Source organism: Rhincodon typus, chromosome 21 (assembly GCF_021869965.1).
Source record: "Rhincodon typus isolate 14 chromosome 21, sRhiTyp1.1, whole genome shotgun sequence".
Lineage (NCBI taxonomy): Eukaryota > Metazoa > Chordata > Chondrichthyes > Orectolobiformes > Rhincodontidae > Rhincodon > Rhincodon typus.
In genome coordinates, this window is record NC_063352.1 from 37,955,428 (window position 1) to 37,973,027 (window position 17,600).

Consider the following 17,600-nt stretch of genomic DNA (forward strand, 5'->3'; position numbering starts at 1 on the left):
CACACACACACGTGCGCACACACACACACACACTCTCTCCATCCCTGACACCCTTCCTACTTTGCACCTTGAAGTGAAATAAAACTCAGCCCCACGCAACTGGTATCTTGCCACTCTACCCTCTGGTACCCTAGCACCTTACCCACCTGACACCCTAACCTCACACTTAGCTTACAAACTTACCACTTCTCAGGGTTTTCAAAATGGCTGTTTCGGCTGCTGTACATTTAAGTCACAGAATATGCAACTATTGCTATGAGAAATAGGGTGTGATTTCCCAGTTCTGATGAAAGGTCACAGAGCTGAGATATTAACTCTATTTCTACATTCTGTCTGAGTATTGGCTATTTCCAGTATTTTCCATTTTTATTGCAGATTTCTAGTATCTACTGTACTTTACTTTTGTAAAAACTCTTCTTATTTCCACATCAAAGCCTTTGAAACAGTGAAAGAAGATGGCATCTGATCAAGAAACCAGTTACCTCATGCTGAGTTTTATTTCACTTCAAGTATTTCTTTTGTAATTTAAGCTGCAGTTTGAAAAATAGTTTTTATGTTTTCTTGCCAAAACGTCCAATTACAATAATGCAACCTCTGGCAATATATCACTGCATTCCAAAAATGTCAGTGTCAATGTGCAAGCTCAGTGTAATAAATGTGATGTACACTTGGCACTTCTACCCAATGCAACGCTGCATTTTTAAGTTGATTACTCGGGGATGGAGTCCTGCAGCGATTTTGGTACATCCTTAAGTACTTTCACAGTGAAAGTTGGCAGCAGCTAGCAGCGCAAGATTGAATGAAATTACCGTTTCTTGATTCAATATTTATGACTAAAACCGTCTCAATCACTGCTCAAGTAATATCTTCATTATTCCAACCACAGGTGAGGGTTTGTATGCAATTCTATGCACCACACATCAGAAAGGATGTCAGAGCCTTGGAGAGGATCCAGGGGAGATTGATCAAAATGGTCCTCAGGCTAAGGGACTTCAGTTTTCCGAAGAGTCTACAAAAGCTGGAAATATTTTCTTGACAGCAGGGATGGTCAAAGGAAGATTTAACCGAGGTGTACAAAATTATGGGAGGTGTTATGATCTGGAATGCGCTGCCTGAAAGGGGAATGGAATCAGATTCAAAGATAACTTTCAAAAAAGAATAAGCTATGCCCTTGAAAACATATACTCAGGACTAGGGGGAAAAGGACATTAGGAAAGGACTGATTGGCTATCTCTTCAAAGAGCCAGCAGAGGCATGATGGGCTGAATTTTGGAACTTGGACTGAAAGGCTTTCTCTGCTCTCCAATTTTGTAACGGCTCTTACCAGTCCCACTTGACAAATAAGACAAGATTTTACTCTAAAATATTAACATCCTTATTAAAGATTCGAACACAACATCCAAAAGTTAAATTTTAAATAAAAGGACTACATAGCTTTCAAATGTCTACACATTCGTGAAGAGTAAAGTCTTTGAAGAGTGTTCTTTTTGTATTATGATTTAGTCTTCCTACATAACAATAGCGATGACACTGCAAAAAATAGACAGTTGGCTTTAAAGCACTTTGAGATGCAGTGAAGTCATGAAAGGTGCTACATAAATGTACTTTCTTTAAATTACAGTCTCTGATAACAGCAAGGAATTACAGTGTTTCAATGAACAAGATGTTTCAAATCCACATTTGAAACATCAAATATTTAAGTGTATTAGGTTAAAGTTTTATTGTAAACTCTTACCATTACCAGCTTTTCTGAAAACAGAATCTTTTCAATATTACAGTTCAAGTGAGGTCACTGAAATAATATTTTAACAAAAGAGTTAGGTTTGAGTTGTACTGTGAGCAGTGAGGTGTCTATGGAAACTACAATGTGCTCAATCGTAAAATCTGTTAAAAAGGGACAGTTTTAAATGATGTAACATCCACCTGAAAATGACATAATTCAATTAAACAAAAATAGAAGATCTATTTACTTTCCATGTTAAATTTTCACTAATTTTATCTTCAACTTAATGCGGAAAAGTGATAACATGTAAGCTGAGCTTAATGGGGCATATTTTGTTTCAAATTCAGCTTAAATAAAAATTTGCTTTTAAGTTGCTAAATATGCAATCAAATAATGTGACAGCAACACAACAGTCCTTTTTCCTTAAATCTTAAAGGTTAAGAAAAACAGGGTTGATGGAGAAGGAAATGAAACAGAATTGCAATTAAATCAATTACAGAAAGGGACAAAACAAAATATAGAGTGGGAGAGAAAAAAATAGGAGAAAGAAAAAGTAATCAAAAATTAAATACTAAAATATTGAAAATTCCCATGAAGAATTTATTCCCTGAAGGAATTATGCTTCACAGTTTTACTGGATAAGACATTCCTGGAATAAAGCTTGGCTTGAGAGATCATATACTTTTTTTTATATAGTTAGTTACAGTAGTAGTTAATCACTGACCACATCTTCACACACAAGGCTGCAAATGTTATTAAACAACAGAACTTGAGTCTATCACCAACAACTAAAAAGCTATAAATGACAATTTAGAAAGATCTTAACTTGAACAGCAAATATACGATACAGATACTCAAATCCTACAAAAATATCCCCCTTGATTCAGCTGTTTAACTGACTCCTCCCAGCTCTTTACCTTGTACTGCTGAGTCGGTTTTATGATTTCTTTCCAAGTCTGCTGCCTGAACCTTTATCAATTCTAATGGCCTAAAACTCTTTTCAGTTTGTATAGCTGGAACACTTCTATATACACTTATACAACCTGGATACTTCACAAGCTAAACTCTCTTCTGCTACGGGTGACCGCTTCCCCTGAACTAAAACCTTGAACCTTCTGGTCTGAAATCAAAACTTGTGGCCCCAAGTTCAACATAACCTCTTTGCTTCTGTACTCTATGTTAACAAAGCCTAAAATATTGTATGCTTTATTAGCCAGCCTCTCCACCTGTCCTGCCACCATAAATGACACATGCAGCTTTACACCCAGGTGTCTTTATTCCTGCACCCCTTTTAAAATTGTGTCCCTTGTTTGCATTGTCTCTCCACATTCTTCCAAACAGTATGAATCATTTTACAGCTCTGCACATTGCACTTCATCTGCCATTTGTCCACCATTCCACCAACTTGTCTATGACCTTTTGAAAATCTCTACTATTCTCCTCAGTTTACAACACTCCAAACTTCATGCTATCCACAAATGGGACTGCAATATAAATAACAAATACTGTTAAGTGCCAGGCCTAATTTTCTGCATTGAGTTTAATTAGCAATTAATCTGCATAGGAAACATATGGATGAAATTTATGAGGAGGTTGAGGACAAGCTGTTGTTTTGGTGAAACTAACAATAGAGTGGTGCATAAACATTGGCAACTTGCAACTGATGGAAAATCTCTTCCTTCTGACAAGCTGTTGAAAGTTTTACACATTAGTTATGTCAAATGTCATTGAATATGTGGCTATTTCAGCAGCAAAAATCTACAGCTTTGCACTTTAAGTTCACTGGTCAGTGTACCTAGTTGAAAAGCTGGAAGTTTGAAAACAAACACATTGCTGCCACCTTGTGGGTAAATCATTCAAATGCACTCATCTTGACACAGTGAGGTCGTTCATCCCATCATAGGGTCTGCTCTCTCATGTCATGCTCTATCAGGTCCTGCCTGGCTCCCAAAGCAGCTGAGCTCTGTCATGCACAACGAGAGCTTTTGCCTCTCCAATGTCATCATCCTGCTCTTCAGAAGGCTGATCCAATTCCGCCAGATCCATGATCAAAATGGGTAGCCTTTATCTCCTAGTAACCAGCCTTGTAAAGTCCCTAGACCCTGAAACACACTAAGTACACAAGGGTGCTCCTGGATGTGGGATTTTTGGTACTGCCAGGGTAGCAGGCATACACCCGCAAAAAGTGCTAATAGTGGCCAAAGATCATATAGGCATTAATGGAATGGAAGCACTTCCTTTTGGTGAATTCTGTGGCATATAATACAGCCCTCTCAGTGCCATGTGCACACAATCCATGGCACCCTTCACATGGGGGAAACCAGATATGTTTCCAAACTCTACTGTTCAGGCACTGTCCTTATTATGAGAAAACAAAATGAACCACAGTCATCTTGCTTAGATGGTATTAGACACGGTCCTGATGCATTTGTCAGTGCATGACTGAGACAATTTCACATCACTTCCTGAAAACAGCCAGTTGCTCAGACGTTCAATGCAGCTGGCACTTTCACAGCCACCAAGAGAGAGTGGCTTCCTACCCCTGCAGCCTTCGGGTCCCATTCTAGTATCCAGCATAGATGCATCACAGTGTAACAGGGCATATGGAGCTTGTACTATCGCTGCGCTTCATTCATGGCAAGGAATCAGGGCAAAAAGCTCCGGTCCTCCTGCAGACCTGATGCACATCTTGGAGATGTGCAGTTGCCTGCCAGTGCAGGGTGTTTCTTGGCTTCCATAGCAGTTTGTTGCTACTCCTGAGCTTGCTGTTCATCCTGCATCTGCCTTTGCCTTCTTAGAAAGGCAAACACAGTGACCAATGTTCCACAAATGACTATTACATTAAGAAAGAAATGCCTGCTGAGCTCTGACCTCTTTCCCATCCCAGACTGGCATTGGCCATGAAACTTATCACTGCACTCACTAGACTGCATCATAATACTTACAAGACAGATGATAAAGTGATCATCTCCCACAGCTCCCTTGAAAGTTTCACAAGTTATGAGCCACTTTTCATCAGCATTCTCCTCTTTTTCAGTCATTGCCCCTAACACTTGCATCATTGAGATGCCAATGTTCAATGTTCAAGCACCAATGGTATGGTTTTAACCACCATTTGAAATCTAAACACATTGTCCATTTGCAATGCATGTAGAATCAATGAAATCATTGCAAACTAAAGGTAGCTGCAGTTTGCAAGGGCATGCTTCATGTATTTGTCCTTTAACATTCTATGGTCCAGCAAACATGAATCCTGCACATTTTGCCTTTAAACCCCAGGTGCTGTCCTAGCCATTTTTAAGTTGCAATTACCATCTGGTGAATGGCAAGCGATGGCAAGGAGCATAGCTGGTCACCAGGTACCCTTCCTAGAGTCTCCATGTCCCTTCTTCATTACATAAACTAAAAGGTGTCAAAGTGGAAATAAGCCATTCAGCCTATCGAGTCTGCTATGCCATTCAATGAGATCATGTTTGATTGGATAATCCTCAATTTTCCCTTCCCTAGTATCTGCTGAACTTGGAGGCTAGCCTTTTGTAATTTAAGTATGAGCACCCACCCCACCAAATCCCTCTGAGCTATGGCTTTCTGTAGTCTTTCCCCATTTCAATAATATTCATCTGTTCTATTCTTTCTGCCAAAGTGCAATACCTCACATTTTCCAACATTATATTACATCTGTCATGTTTTTGTCCACTAACTTGACTATAACCCTCTGCAGACTCACTGTGTCTTCTTCACTACTTTCTGTCCCACCATTTTTGGGTTACCCACGAAGTTGATTACAGTACATTTATTTACCTCATCCAGATCATTATATATTGTAAACAATGTGGCCCCAGCACTAATCCCTGTGGCACTCCAGTAATTACAAACTAATCCTGAATATGGCTTCCTTACTCCAACTCTGTCTTCTGTTAGTAAGCCAATCCTCTATCCATGCTCATATACTACCCCCAACATCATGGGCTCTCATCTTATTCATTAGGCTTATGTCGAATATCTTAGCAAATACCTCTGGTAATCCAAATTTATACTACTTCCGCTTTATCTATCCTGCTTGTTACCTCTGCAAAGAAGTCTAATAAAGTTCTCAGGTAACAAGGTGTAGAGCTGGATGAACACAGCAGGCCAAGCAGCATCAGAAGAGCAGAAAAGCTGACGTTTCGGGTCTGGATCCTTGTTATCTCAGATTCTCCAGCATCGGCAGTTCCTACTGTCTCTAATAAATTTCACATCCACGATTTCCACTTCGTGAAGCCATTTTAACATTGTTTGATTATGTTATGTATTTCCAAATGCTCTGCTGTTTACAACTGTCTAACTTTTTTCCAATATCAGACATTAAATTTCTTGGCCTATTGTACCCAGTTTTTTTGTCTCCTTCCCTTTTTAATGAAAGGTGTTACATTTAGCAGTTTTCCAATATTCTGGCAATTTTTCAGAACCTAAGGTTTCTTGCAAGAATACTACCAGTGCATTCAGTTCTTTAGGTACTTCTTTTAATATGAGGATATACCTCACTGGGTCCAAGGGATTTATTGGTCTTTTAGCTCCATTAAATTCCCTACTACCTTTTTCTCTGGTGATACTTACTGCATTTATTTCCCTGCCTCCTTTTGCCCTTTGATTATTTAGCAGTTGTGGACCGGTATTAGTGTCTTCTACTGTGAAAACTGATGTAAAGCATTTATTCAACTCCTCTGCCTTTTCATCTTCCCCACTATTTCTCCAGCCTTGTGCATGAAGGTGCCTATAGTCACATTGGCCTCTCTGTTCCTTACATATAATATATATACACACGCATATGTATATAAACAAGCTCTAGTTGTCCATTTTGATATTACTTGAAAATTTACCCTCAAAGTTTATCTTCTTTTTAAATTTATTTGATCATCTTTTGTTATTTTTTAAAAAAAACTTTCCCAATCCTCTGGCTTACCACTAATCTTGCCACAATTTATGTTCCTATAATTGGAGACCCACCACATTGAACTTAGCTTCTAACTGTTCTCCTTGCTCCCGGCGTCCCACCTGTATACCTTACCGATGCCCACCATGGTCATCCATGCTGCCCCTGTGGATACTGTCACTGTCAATGACACCCCCTCCCATAGCCTACCAGGTCCTCCAATGCTATTCCACATATGCCTCTTATACCTCGACTTAACTTCCGTTCACCAGCCATGACCCCACCTCAACACGTGCTTTCCCCCACTGCCTTGACTGCCCCTATGCTTGTCAGTAACGAGAGGTCCTTCTTACAACCTCCTCAACAATCAATGGGCAGACCTCCAATATGGCATTCGTTAGAAACCTCTGACCAACTTTGACAAACAACCCTTAAACATGACTAACCTGACTCCTGACCACTGTCTTTGCAGCTCCCAGACAGGCAACACGTGATTCCCTTGACTGCTTGTGGTAGCCCTACAAGTTTGATCCTTGTCCAGTCCCTGGATTATAGTCAGGCATATCCATTGACTGTGACTGGCCTGAGCAGATGATTGAATGTGGCCAAGTTATCAGCATCTGGTTTGCTTGCAGCAGGTGATAGGATAGGAAGCTGAATATGAAAGAAGCAAGATGTGAAGTTAATAAAGTCATTTACAAGCGATAATCCACCCCTAATAGGCAACTTGCCGTTACCTACAGAGAATCTAACCTCAACCTTCGGATCTTAGCTAAACAATAGAGAGTTCCTCCAAATGTTGTGATAGGCCTCGCTGGATTTCTTGTGCGATTCTGCCACATTTCTCACCATAGGCCCCTGTAAGATCCTGCCCAATGGTTTTATGTACGTTTCTTCCAATTACACCAGATAGATTCTGTGTGACAAAGGACCCAACATGCATTTATATGGTGCATTTTATGACATTTAGATGTTCCAAAGGGTTTAACAGCCATTGAAACAATCACTATTGAAACGTAGGAAACAAAGCAGCAAACTTGAAGTCTTAGGTACTGCTATTGAGATAAAATACCTCAAGTAACCTGTGCTGCTTGTGTTGGTAGAGGAATAAATATTTGTTGCGACACTAGAGCTCTTTGGCTTCTCGCATAATGGCATGTTAACATTTATATGGCAAGGCATCATATTGGTCATCTAAAACTCAAGCTTTTGGGGACTATCAGAGAATTGATCATGTTTTCTGGGATCTGAGGTCACAGGCAGGCTATCGTTTTAACATCTTATTGGAAAGGTGGCATTTCCAATGGTGCAATATTCCCTCAGTACTTAAGAGTCATCTTAGTCCATGTGCTCAAATATCCAGTATGGAGTTTGAATAATGATCTTCTGACATGGAGGAAAGCCTGTTATCAGTGAGCAAAGTGATACCTAAATCAATTTTTACTTTTTTGTGTTATAATTTCACAAGAAAATGTTTTGGTAGATAGAAATTAACTAATCATCTCCTTTGTTCTTCACAGGTTGAAAACTGCTGTCACTTTCCTCAACTCAGTTTGCAAAACTGAATGCCATAGTTTACAATACGGGATACAAATCAGCTGCTTTTTGGAAAACATTGAATTACTGTGCAATTCACGCTCGAATAGATGGCTTCACAAGTAATGTTCCATAATGCCACCTATCTCTCAAATTACGTTAACTCAGACAATGGCAATTCCAAAAATTTTACTTCAGGTTTGGACAATTGCACAATCAACAAGTTTTCGAAAGCACAAAACTTAGTTTCAAGATGTGTTTACATCTACAGTGTATTTGGACTTTTGGGACTAGTAATGGGCATCCTCATCCTCATCAGAAACATTAGAAACTATAAGCAGAACATGAATTTTGAGAAACTTGACATCATACTATTGTCGCTGACAGTGGCAGATCTCACACTCATTCTTTTCTCACTCACTGATGCAGTCAGACCAGAGGAGATAAATATCACTGCGCTTGGCTGTGCCATTCTCTCATTCTTCTTCAATATCTCCTACTTCTACACAGGATACACTCACATTGTGATTTTCTTCTTGGCATACGACCACCTGGAAGTGGCGAGGAGAGCTTTGAAAAAAGTGTATATCTCCATCTTGGCTGTAATGGGCATTAGCATCACCTTCTCCATCCTGATCACATCGTTAACTGGGGCTGGACACCACCCGAACATGTCAGTGAACTGCCACGTGGACCCGCTTGAAGCCCCAGCCGAGTACAGCATTCTCAAGTTTGTCTTCGGATTCTTAATACCAACACTCATCATTCTGGGCTTACTCCTGCATTTCCTGGTCCGTTCCAAATGCTTGCAGAAAGCACAGGAGCACCAAGGTCACATTGGGTGCTTCCATCCTCAACGGGTGTTTCTGATGCTGGTAACAGTGACTTTTATTTGCCGCTTGATTTATAATGTTTTGCTTCTCCACAAATCTCAAGAGGACGCATGGCACCATATTAGTGATTTCAAACTCAAGCCTCTGGTGACTATCAGAGAATTAGTCATGTTTTCTGGCAGCTGCCTGTGCTTGATGTTTATTGCAATTTTTCACGAGCTGCGTCACCAAGCCATGATCAATGCTTACCGAAACCATAATGTCATGAGTCCCAATATTGAGATCACTGGGAACCACGAAGAGTCTGCATCGCTTAACTGAAGTACCTGCCACCCAGGAAGGATAGAATTCTGCAACAATTAACTCAAACAATGCAGTGACAAATGCTACTGCTTTAATTCTGTCCCAAAATGTTTTTTTGAAGCAGGGTTTTTTGGCTTGCTTGAACATTCTCAAATTCTTTTGAAGACCTATTCTACAATGACCTACACCCAGTCTGAAGCCTCTACTATGTCATTCTGGATACAACTACATTCTGGAAGGAATTAGGTAGAACACAATACCCTCAGGGCAACTTTACTACGGTGACATGTGTTTCACCATTGAAAAGATGAAGTATGGAAAATCTAAGTGTGGAAAATCAGCAGTACAAGCAACTCATTAACACCTTTTTTTTTCTTATAATGGGGCCAAGCACAGATTTAGCTAAGAAAAGTGACAGAACAACAGAGTTAAATTATTATAAATCATTTGATGAACACAAATGATCCCTGGTTTAAAACAAAGGAAGTTTTGATTTGCTATTTTTTAATAACAAAATGGTAAAGGTCTTGTAAAATGTAAGATGCTTAAAAACAGATGAAGCTGCAGAAAATAGGCTACAAGTTACAAAGTTAAGAGATTCACGCATACAGCTCCTAAAACCACAGGATTTGGTCTTTTCACTCCTTATTTACCAAGGAGGTCACAGATTATAAAACGTGCACAGCATTGTAGCTCCAAAGCATGTAGAGTGGGAAAAAATGTCCACACTTGATTGTAGCCAGCAGTAAATCTACAGAACAATCCACGCAAATGACACCAGCCATCGTTTTAACTGATAGCATTACATTAAGTGCCAACATTAATGAGCTACTACACAACATTGGCTGAGCACAAACAGTGCCAAAATTGCACATTTTACTTTTACTCAAGAAACAGAGTGCTGTAATAATGGCAGTGGATTAGAAGCATAGGCTTGAGTGACAGATTTTACTAAAATGTGGCCTCACACCGAAGCTTCCTTGATGAGAAGAAGCCGATTGTTGAGTGACTGCAGTTAGCTCCTCCTCTAGCCTCAAAACTTGTGAAATCTTTTCATCCTCCATAGTGAAAACATTTTGCTTTTAAAGGTTGGGCCATGCTCAACTGTTCAGAACCACAGATGACCAACCAACAATGTGTGCCGTGGAGGCCCATTAATCTGAATATTGAACAGTACTGAATAGCAAGTGTGAAGTATTTAGTGGAGAGATGAACAAACGACACTTTGTTAAACTTGTGAATATCCACCAATAAAGAAAGTGCACTAGAAATTAGTGACGACGGCATTGCAATCAAGTAACAATCATATTGTGAAGTGATTTCATAGCCTACTTAATTCCGAGAATGAAAGGAAAAATGGCATCACTTCCTGCAAGACTGTCTGAATACACATTTACAAATGAGGTGCATGATCAACATTAAAATCATACTTTAAAAAACATATAAAAATGATTATACCAGCTCCTGCAAAAAATGCAACTTCCTTCCATGAACATCTTGGTTCTGAAATTAAAGTTAAATATTTTGACTTTTGTATTTTATATCTTAACTGATTGTCTGTATGCTGAAGAATACTAAATGTAAAATATTCAGTGCTATTCTGAAGGGTAAAAAATGGTTAACTGTAAGTTAAATTTAGTAAACATGTTAACCAAGTGTAAACATCAAATTAAATTGCTTGAAGCTTCTAACCACACATATTTGGAGAACTGACTTAAAATGGCATCAAATTTTATGCAGACCATTCAATCAACTGTACATAGGTAGACTTGCAGGAATAGGCAAAAAAAGTGCAATGATTTGTCTGCTTTGCCCGTTGGAATCCTGATAATTGTGCATTGATAGTAGGAACCAATCTCCACGTTGTATGACAGTTATAACAGGTTCAGATCTGACATGAAGAAAACTCCCATGTGTTGGAGCTTTGAGAACCATTGGTCCAAAGTCAGCTGTTGCTCCCAGGTACACTGCACTGACTACACGTCATGTCTTAAATTACTCATACACTGTATCTCAAAATAGTACCAATTGGCATGATGTTACAATATAGGGCAATATATATTTTTGCCACATTCTAAATCAGGTCAGGAAATTAAAAGATATCTAACTGCAGTCTACTGGTCACATGTGCCACATAAGAGTCTGGTAAATGGTCCAGGAAGCTTATTTTATTTGCATTAGTTATTATAGAATTACTGTATAAAGGATTTGAAATGTCATGCGGTAGTTTACTCGTGTGTTAGCGATTCCTGAATATGTTACTTTTGACAGATGAGAGGCACTTACCTCCTGCTTTAGATGAAAAAAAATTATCCACTGAGCAGCAATGACCAACAATGTTTATTCCCACTGTTTATATCCTTCTCCAAGTGCAGTTTTCCATTACCTAATGACGGCACTAACAACACTGTATATTTTCCTCTAACGAATTAATTTAATCAGGATAAAGCAAAAGTCGTGACTCTGCAGGAGTCATTATGTTGACTAAAGCAAAAAAGATCCTTTTCTTAAGAAGAAAGCTTTCCTCAGCACTTGGAGGGTTCGAGGATGGAGTCAATTTAACCACAGTTACAGAAAAAAGGGTGCAATTACATGGTAGGTGTAGTAGAACTGTTATAATGGGGGAACTTCAATTACCCAAAGACTGGGATACTCACGGCGTGAGGCGCAGTGAGGGTCAAGTGCTCCTGGAGTGTATTAAGGAGAGTTTGCTACAATAGTGTGTGTTTAGTCCAACAAGGGCCTGGTGCTTGGAAATGAGGTGGGCCAAATGTAACATTTAGTGAGGCAGTGATCATAAGGTTCAGGTCGGTGTTAAGAGAATGACATGCATCAATTCAGGGCAAGTAAAATCAATTGGCAGAGAGCTGACTTTAATGGGGCAGGAACAGAGCTGAGCAGGATTGTTTGGAATGAGAGATTGGTTTGCAAGATCAGTAACTGAACAATGGACCATCTTCAAGGAGTAGATGGTTTGGGTACAATCAAGGTATATTCCCTTTGATTGGAAAGGTAAGACAAACAAATCCAGGGTTCGCAGGATTATTTTATTAATTAACATTAGAAGGAAAAGGTCTGCTTATGACAGGCATAAGGCAGAAAATACAACTAGAATCAACAGGAATACCAAATGTTTAAGGGAGAAGTCAAAAAGCAAAGAGGAACAATGAGAAAATAACTAGAAGCTAACAAAGCGAAATCCCTAAATTTTCTATAGGAATACAAACACCATAGAGTAGTTAAAGGAGTAGTACAGTCAGAGACCAAAAAGTGGATTCACAGATAGAGCTAGAGGCGTTAAATGAATATTTTGCATTTGTCTTCATAAAAGAGGATGATATCCAGGCCCAGTTGACAGTGGAAGAAAGCCTATCAACAGAAGGGACCAATATTAACAAGAAAGAAGTCTTGGATAGACTGTTGGTACTTAAAAAGATATCAGTACCAGATAACATGCAGCCAAGGATTGTAAAGAAAGTGAAGGTAAAAATTGCGGAGGGACTGGTCATAATATCTGTCTTCTCTGGACTTCAGGGAAATGCCAGAGGACTGGAAAATTCCAACATTATAGCCTTGTTCAAAAACAGATGTAAAGCTGATTCCAGCATTACAGACTAGTTGATTTAACTTCAGTAGTGGGCAAATGTTTGGAAACAATTATATGCATTAGAATCAGTAGTCACATGGAAAAAGGTGGGTTGATTAGAAAAAGTCAGCATGGATTTCTAAAGGGAAAATCTAACATACTGGAGTTTTTTTTTGAAGAGATAACACAAAGGTTCAATGAGGGTAATGACATGGTATACATGGATTTCCAGAAGACATTTGGTACAGTGCCTCACAGCAGACTTGGGAAGAAAGCTATAGATCATGGTATAAAATGGACAGTGGCAAATAAAGGTACAATATTGGCTGAGAAATAGAAAACAGAGTGTAATAGTCAACAGATATTTTTCAGGCCAGAGAGGGTTTGTCATGGAGTTTCCCAGAGGTCAGTACTGGGACCCTTACTTTTCATGCTATGTATTAATGATCTCAATCCTGGTGTGCAGGGGACAATTTCCACGTTTGCAGATGACCCAAAACTTTGAAGAATTGTAAACTGTACGGAGGATCATGTAGAACTACAAAAGGACATTAACAAGCTGGTGGAGTGAGCAAAAAGGTGGCAGACGAGATTCAATGCAGACAAGTGTGAGGTGATGCATTTTGCTTAGCACTAAAAGACAATATAAAATACAATTCTAAAGGGCATGCTTGAGCAAAGGGACCTTGGTGTATACGCGCACAGATTATTGAAGATGGCAAGATAGGTGGAGAAAATAGTAAATAAAGCATACAGTGTTCTAGGCTCTATTAGTAGGGTATAGGTTACAAGAGCAAGGAGGTGACATTGAACTTGTAAAAGACACTTTTTAGACCTTGCTAGAATATTGTGTACTGTTGTGGGAGCCACGTTATCAGAAAGATGCAAAAAACATTGGACTGAATGCAGAAGGATGGTTTCAGGTGTGAGAAACTTCAGGTATCAGGAAAGATTGAAGAAGTTGGGATTGTTCTCCCTGGAGAGAAGCTGAGAGGAGATCTGATTGAGGTTTTCAAAGTCATGAATGGGTTGGGTAGAATAGATGACATGAAGTTGTTTACACTTGTCGAAGAAACAAGAACATGAGGGAATGGATTTTAAATTGATTATACAAATTAAGCAAGGGTGACGTGAGAAAATAACATTTTCACACAAGAGGTTGTTAGGGTATGGAACGGACTGCCTGAACATGTGATGGAGGCAGGTTCAATTGAGGTATTGAAGACTGTTTTGGATGCTTTCTTGGATACCAATGGTGTGCAGGGATATGGGGAAAAGGTAGGAGTTTGGCACAAGATAATAGAACCAATGCAAGCATGATAGGCTGAATGGCTCCTTCTAAATCGTAATAATTCTGTGATTCACTCCTGCAATGCTCTGACAACAAGGGGGGGAGTATAAGCATTGAATCCTTGTTACAGCATTGGTATTGGTCTATTATCTTTTGCTACACTAAATTTGGTTGCAAGTAGCCAAATGGGCCATTTAACTACTGATTAAAAAGTCTTTAAGGGGGTGTCAGGAGCAAGTTCAGACTCATAATAATGATTGTGATAATGAAGTCAGTTTCAAGGTGGAGAGAGGAGGATAGACTATAAAGAAAGGAAAATTAGTCTTTAGCATTCTTACCACCCATGACTTAAATTGAAATTTTCATATCTGCTTCATTTACCTGAAGAAGCTTTGCTACATTCAACAATTACCCTCCATGCCCATCTCAATCTCTATTAAATCTCTACAAAGCCCAACTCCATCCAAAACAAAATACTGCTCCTTAATCTGATGAGGCTATTCTACTAGGAGCTCCCTCATTCACCATGACTAGATACAATAAAAAAATCTGCTCAACACTTGATTGCTTGTTCCCAATGGCAAAACCTGCCTGCCACAGCTTTTTTAATTTTGCTCTGATTTATGATGTTACTGAGTGCTGCTCTAGCCTTACCCTCTTTATCCTCTTCACCTGAAAATTAACTTTTTGACATACAGTATGCTTTCTCTTCCTTATGTTCCACCATTGTTGAAATTCAGATTCATTTGTTCTTTCCTCGGTCCACAAAACTACGGGACTCCCGATTTTCCTTAGTGATTCCTTTCTATGACAATCTTCCAGCTTTGGACAGCCAAGGCCAGTATGATCTGATCAGTACAACTTCTTATTTTAGTTGGTTCTCCTCAGTGAATTAGACAAAACTAAATTATATTCAAGGTTATCTTCAGCTGCACAACCTTCAAATCGTACTGACGTTATAATTGTATTCAATGTAAATTAATGAAAGAGCAATAAAAGCTGTCAGATCTCATCAGTAATCAGAAGGAAGAGTGTCATTATATTCTACTTGCAGCACTGTTTATTTCTTGCTGGTTTTGTAGCTTTGTGCCTATCTCTCTCTATTAACTTCTCATGTTGTTCATTTTTCTCAGTGCATTATCGATCTCAGCTTTTCACCTTTGTTTCTTAGTAATAAAACAATATAGTGCAATACTGACCTGGATTCAAACTACTTGATGGTTCTGTAGAGAAGTAAATTTGTGAAAAAATGTAAAATGCCATTACATTTCCACCCAGTGGCAAGCCTTGCATATGACAGTCATACAATACAGTCACAGATGTGCAGCATGGAAACAGACCCATCAGTCTAACTCATCCATGTTGACCAGATATCCTAAAATAATCTAGTCCCATTTACCAGCATTTGGCCCATATCCCTCTGAACCCTTCCTATTCATATACCCATCCAGATGCCATTTAAATGTTGTAATTGTACCAATCTCCACCACTTCCGCTGGCAGTTCATTCCATACACATACCACCACACTTTGCATAAAAAAAGTTGCCCTTAGGTCCCTTTTAAATCTTTCCTCTCTCACCTTAAACCTTTGCCCTTTAGTTTTGGACTTCCCTATCCTGGGGAAAAGACCTTGGCAATTCACCCTATCCATGCCTCTCATGAGTTTATATATCTCTATAAGGTTACCCCTCAGCCTCGGACATTCCAGGGAAAATAGCCCCAGCCTGTTCAGCTACTTCTGCACATTCAACTTTGAAACAGTTTTCCACCGGTACACATTAAGTAATTAGGTATCAAATACATCTACTTAAATTTCAAGTCTCTCTATTATAAAGACTACTCCAACACCATACATTTCGCATCCAATCTTCCCTCAAACAATGTGCCAAAATTCTTATATTTGCTTTCCTCATCACTAGGTTCCTCCAATTAGCCACTCTACATGAACTCACCTTTGTGTAGAACTGTCATTGTTTGTCCTGCATTAAATTCTCAGTCAGGCCTGTCCTCATAATTGTACACAAGTTACTTATTATTCAATGCACTGAATTCAAAACTCTTGTTCACAAATCTTTATGGAACATCACTCAATATGCCTGCAACTTCATTCAGCCTAAATTCCAAGATGCATTCTTCACCCCTCCAGCCTTGTTTTCTGTACATGCTTCCATCATTCTGCAGATCTGCTACATGACCTGGAATTCCAACCCCAAATGTTTGCTGTTTTACTTCCTTCTTAAAAGCTTCCTCAAAAGCATGTTCTTCTATTAGTCAGTGTTTCTTTTCTTCTGTGTTCTACTCATGAGTAAGACCAAGGGCCTCTGCTGAAACAGCCACAGTCACGGATTAGGTCAAATGTGTTGTAACTCACTGACATCTCTGAACTACTGCTTGGACCTAACTCTGACCACCTGCTGCTTTTAAGGTATTTGAAAAATTTTAAAGGACTTTGACAAGTTGCAACCCAAGAAACTGTTTACCATGGCACCAGAAATGGCAACAATATGCAATGTCAAAGCACCTATAGCTTAATGAAATATTCCAAGGGAATTGGGTGGAGCTCAAAATAGGGCACGTTAATGAACAGATCCGATATATAAAGAGTAGAGACTGCTAAATGTTTCAAATGTAATCTGAGGAAGATAACAGAATTACTGTTGTTATTAGTCTTGAACATGGACAGGCATTGGCTAAGGAAATCAATTAAAGGATACTGAACAGTTACTGAACTGTACATTCTGTTTTTTTATTTAATCTGGACTTGTCTGTTCCTATATTCCCATATAATTAGCCTGACCTTTATGCAATATACTTACAAATGCATGGGTTTGGCTCAATTGGTAGCATCCTTCTCATTTAGAAAGTTCAACTACCACTCCAGAGCATGAATATAGTACATATCAAGGTCAACACACCAGACCAAATCTGACTGAACGTTGCATTATCACAGGTAGCATCCTTCAGACATCGAACCAAGATCCTGCATGCTTGATCTTGTGAATGAGGCGAACATTCAAGTTCCTGGGGCTTACTTCAAAAGAACAGCCAGTCCTGCCTAGTAATATTCCTCTCCCTATCATCCCACCTTCCAAACTCATGTCTACTACCATCTAGAAAAATAAGGATAGCAGGGACGTGGGAGCGCCACAATCTGCAAGTTCCGCTCCAAGCCATACACCATCCTGATCTGGAACTATATCACTGTTCCTTCAATATTGCTGGGACACGATCTTGGAATGCCCTCTCTATCAGCATTGAGAGTGTATCTACATCCCAAAGACAGCAGTGGTTCAAGAAAGTAGCTCATCACCATTTTCAAAGTGTATTTAGGCGTAGGCCAAAAATGCTGGCCTAACCAGCGACACCCACATGCTGTGATTGAATTTTCATCATTACCATTACTACCAAAACCAGA

The 17,600-nt window shown here is 39.2% G+C and overlaps 1 protein-coding gene across 1 annotated transcript in view; it reads left to right on the forward strand.

The window, feature by feature from the left end:
• Positions 1-15,209, forward strand: part of LOC109928663 — a 31,521-nt gene extending 16,312 nt beyond the window's left edge. Inside the window, exon 2 of the mRNA XM_020528611.2 lies at positions 8,156-15,209. Within this exon, the coding sequence (XP_020384200.1) occupies positions 8,282-9,325 (1,044 nt within the window). The 5' untranslated portion in view covers positions 8,156-8,281 and the 3' untranslated portion in view covers positions 9,326-15,209. The remainder of the gene's footprint in view (positions 1-8,155) is intronic.
• Positions 15,210-17,600: the final 2,391 nt, after the last annotated feature.